The sequence below is a fragment of the Psammomys obesus genome, unplaced genomic scaffold (genome assembly GCF_907164565.1).
Source record: "Psammomys obesus unplaced genomic scaffold, mPsaObe1.curated_primary_1811, whole genome shotgun sequence".
In the NCBI taxonomy this organism is placed as follows: Eukaryota; Metazoa; Chordata; class Mammalia; order Rodentia; family Muridae; genus Psammomys; species Psammomys obesus.
The window spans coordinates 298,390-302,391 of record NW_026596088.1 but is presented as its reverse complement, the minus strand read 5'-3'; the positions used below and the strand labels follow the sequence as shown (position 1 = coordinate 302,391).

The 4,002-nt window shown below is 45.7% G+C and overlaps 1 protein-coding gene across 1 annotated transcript in view; it reads right to left on the bottom strand.

Annotated features, from left to right (window-relative positions):
- Positions 1-3,252: 3,252 nt before the first annotated feature.
- The window catches only part of LOC129691410 (apoptosis-associated speck-like protein containing a CARD), a 1,291-nt gene continuing 541 nt past the window's right edge, over positions 3,253-4,002 (bottom strand). The window contains exons 2-3 of the mRNA XM_055627540.1: positions 3,777-3,833; positions 3,253-3,576 (exon numbers count right to left, since the gene is read on the bottom strand). Coding sequence (XP_055483515.1) covers positions 3,323-3,576; positions 3,777-3,833 — 311 coding nt within the window. The 3' untranslated portion in view covers positions 3,253-3,322. The remainder of the gene's footprint in view (positions 3,577-3,776; positions 3,834-4,002) is intronic.

The window sequence follows — 4,002 nt, the reverse complement described above, 5'->3', positions numbered from 1 at the left end:
GCAGATAGTGCTCTTAATCACTGAGCCATCTTTCCTTTATCCCAGCTAGCCTCCATCATAGCTAAGGATGATGATCTTGAGCCCTGGCTTCTCTTCATGATAGACTGTGAGCACATATGTAAGCCAAATGAAGCCTTTCCTCCACAAGTTGTTTTTGATCATAGTATTCAGCAAAGATAATAGAAACCTAACTAGGATACCAGTTAACACAGAAAAAGGCAATTTGATGTTACCAAGATGATGCAAGTACACATTGTCTGCTTTACTTCTTTTCCTCCTAAGATTTTTTTTTCATTATTTTAAATTATATGTATGCATGTGTCTCTGGGTGCTGTGTACATGTATGTGGTCAGAGGCTTTGTATCACCCTGAAGGTGGGTTTGAGCTACTTGGCTTAGCATGCAGAGGTCTGAATCCTTTCCTCCCAGAAAAAATAGAAGGGGAAAGGAGAGTCCTTAAGATGTGTGTGGTTGGGGGGTGGGGACTATGCACACCAGGGCTTTTATATGGAGGTCAAAGGACAACCTGGGATGCTGGAACTTGCTTCCTACAAGTTTGAATTAGGGTCTCTTGTTCTGTGACTTGGTCTAGAAGCTTCCATGGATTCTCATGTGTCTGCTTCCCATTCTGCCAAAGATTTTAGTATGGAGACAACGATGTTTCCAGCTTTTATATGGCGTTCTGGGATGTGAACTCCGGTCCTTATATTTGCTGTATCAACCCCCACACTCCAGCCCATCTCCTCGGCCCTTGGAGAAGCTATTAGAACAATACCGCTTCAGGCTGGGTGTGGTGGGTGGCACAGGCTTTTAACTTGAGCACTTGGGAAGACAGGCGGTTATCTGAGTGGAGGCTACATATAGACGGACCCTTTCAAGCACCCTCAAAACAACTATGCAAAACCAAACTGTTGGTTTGGAACCTTTAAAAAAATTTTTTTGAGGTAGTCTTTCACCATGTAATTCTGGCTGTAGTGGCTGGCCTTGAGCAAAGAGGTCTGCCCGCCTATGTCTTCCAAGCTAATCTTTTTACTTTTTTTTAAGACTTCTCTGGCTCGAAATTCCTGCTATAGACCAGGCTGGCCTCTAATGTACAGAAATCTACCTGCTTCTGTCCCTCTCCCTCCCTCCTGCTGGGATTAAAGGCATGCACTACCATGTCCAGCTCAAGCTTCTCTCTCTCTCTCTCTTTTTCTTTTCTAAAATTTGTGTGTATAGATTTTTTTATTTTGCCTGCTTCTATGTCTATGCTTCCTGTGCATGCAGTACTCACCACAGCCAGAAAAGGGCATCAGGTTCCCGGGACCTGGAGTTACAGATTGGGCCTTCTTGTGGATGTGGGGAACCAAACATAGGTTTCCCTGGAAAGAGCAGCAAGTATTGGACTGCTGAGTCATCTCTGCAACCCAAGGGCTTATCCTTTTTTGAGAAATTAATATATGTGGCACCTGTAATCCCAGCACTCAGGGAGGCAGATGCAGGTGGATTCCTGTGAGTTTGAGGCCAGCCTAGTTTATAAAGGGAATCCAGGACAGCTAAGGCTACACAGAGAAGCCCTGTTTTATTTTATTTCTTTAAAATCTGCAGGAGGGCACCAGATATCATAGATGGTTGTGAGCCACCATGTGGTTGTTGGGAATTGAACTTGGGACCTCTGGAAGAGCAGTCATTGCTATTAACCTGAGCCATCTCCAGCCCGAAACCCTGTTTTAAAAAGTGAAAACCAAAACAACAAAAAAACTTGTGTATGTGAACACAGGTGCACTTTCCACTGCTGTGCTGTGTTCTAGCTAGCTTCAGGGCCATTCTGTTTCTGCCTCTCCTTTGTACTTAGGTCTGTCTGCAGAGCTGGGAATTAACAGATGTTCACATCATTGGGGGCAGGGTGACAGAGCCAGGGTTCAGGCATGATAGACAAGCCCTCTACAATTGCATCCCCAGCCTAGTAGCTATGCTTGCAAAAGTGTTACTTATGTCTTATCTGGTGGTAACCATTAGGTTCATACGGAGTTTTTTGAGCCAGGGTCTCACTATTCCTGTATCCTTGACTGGGTTGGATAGGGCTGGGATCAAAGGCGTGGACCACCATGCCTAGCAAGTTCATGTGAAATTAAAGTCTTTTATTGATAGGTCCAGTTCTATTAGGTCTTTGTGAAAATAGACTGTAGCAGTGGTTTACTTTGTCTTAGAGATACTTGGAAGGAAATTTTCTCTGAGCCAGTAGGTGTGCTTTTGAGCATGCTGGGACAAGTAAACTTTGCAGAGTTATAATCCAAGTGTGTAGTGTCTGGTGTAAGCACAGTAGGATAGTGGGGTATATGTGGAAGGGTGTGTGAGAGAAGATGGTGTGGGTGGGGTTTAAGGACCAGGCTAGAAGTTCATGTGTCGTAAGACAGTCTGTTCCTATGACCAGTTTTCGCAGAAGCAGGAGGACCAATCAGAGGCCTGTTGCAGCTAAGAGGCTTAGACCAAGTCTGGAAGTGGGAGTGAAGTGAGTAGGTGTTTGGTGTTCTGGGCCTCCTGGGTAACCTGCTGTTACCCCTGCCTCTCCCTCTCCTGTGAAAGTAGTTACATTATGGTAAAAGCAGAACATAGAATCTTAATTGGGTAGGGCATGGTGGTGCACGCCTTTAATCTCAGCACTCAGGAAGCAGAGGCAGGAGGATCTCTGAATTAAAGGCCAGCCTGGTCTAGGTTCCCAGGACTACACAGTAAACGGCCACCCCCAACACCACACACACACACACACAAAAGTGACATGGATTTGTTTGTTTCTTTGGCAGAGCTGCCCCTCTCAATTCCAAACCTTCTTCCCTATTTTGTTTTGGTTTTTTGAGACAGGGTTTTTCTGTGTCCTGGAACTCTAGAACAGGCTATTTTCAGCCTTACAGATTTCTACCTCCTGAGTGCTGGGATTTAAGGTATGTGCCACCATTGCACAGCTTCCATTCCCTGTCCCGTTTTAACTTGACCGGGATAGATATGTTAAGTGTGTTCTCAAAGTCTCTTGGGACAATGTGGGATAAGCTCCCAAGTGGGAGACCAGGAATCATTTGAGAACTCTTGCACTAGAACAGTGAAACCAGAACTTGAGTCTGGAATTTTGGTGTTGGAGATTGAACCCAGGGGTTTGTGCATGGTAGATACATGGTCTACCACTGAGCCATAACCCTTAGCCCGTGTGGCCTTTGGTAATGTAGTGAACCTAAGCATCCAAGAAGGGGGAGAAAAAACAAAAAAATTTTTTTTTTTTTTTTTTTTTTTGAACTGAGCATACAATGTCAGGAGCTAGATGTGTAGGGGCTGTAGCTGGAGAAGATAACTCAGCTTCTCTCCAGGTCGGCCACCAAGTAGGGCTGTGTTTCCTTCAGGGCACTGAGGAGCAAGTTCTTGCACGTCAGGTCCCAGGCTGGAGCAAAGCTGAAGAGCTTCCTCATCTTGTTTTGATTGGTGGCCTCTGCGCGAACAGCCTGGTACTGACCTTCAGTCAGCACTCTGCCATACAGAGCATCCAACACCCCATCAACACATGTGACCCTGGCAATGAGTGCTTGCCTGTGTTGGTCCACAAAATGTGCTGAGGGCGGAAGTGAGAACAATGCTCAACAGTGCTTCAAAATTTACTAAATGTAGTTTTAAGGGGTGGGGAGGGTCAAGGAAGGCCACCTACCACAACTCCCTCCCCAAAATAGGTTGGTAGTCGGTAAGCAGGGTTAGGTCAGGCTAGCCCTGGCCTTGGCACAATAGACAGGGTGTGGTAGGGTGGGGAGGCCTCACCTGTCCTGTCAGCCCTCTGAGCAGGGGCCCTGGTTGCAGCTGCCACAGCACCAGACTCTGTAAAGAAATGTCAGGTGGTTCTTTTTCCTTAACAAACTATCTGGGGTTGCCTCCCCTCTCCACCCTGAGTGCTAAGTTCAAGGAGAGTTTTTCTTTCTTTCTTTCTTTCTTTCTTTCTTTCTTTCTTTCTTTCTTTCTTTCTTTCTTTCTTTCTTTCTTTCTTTCT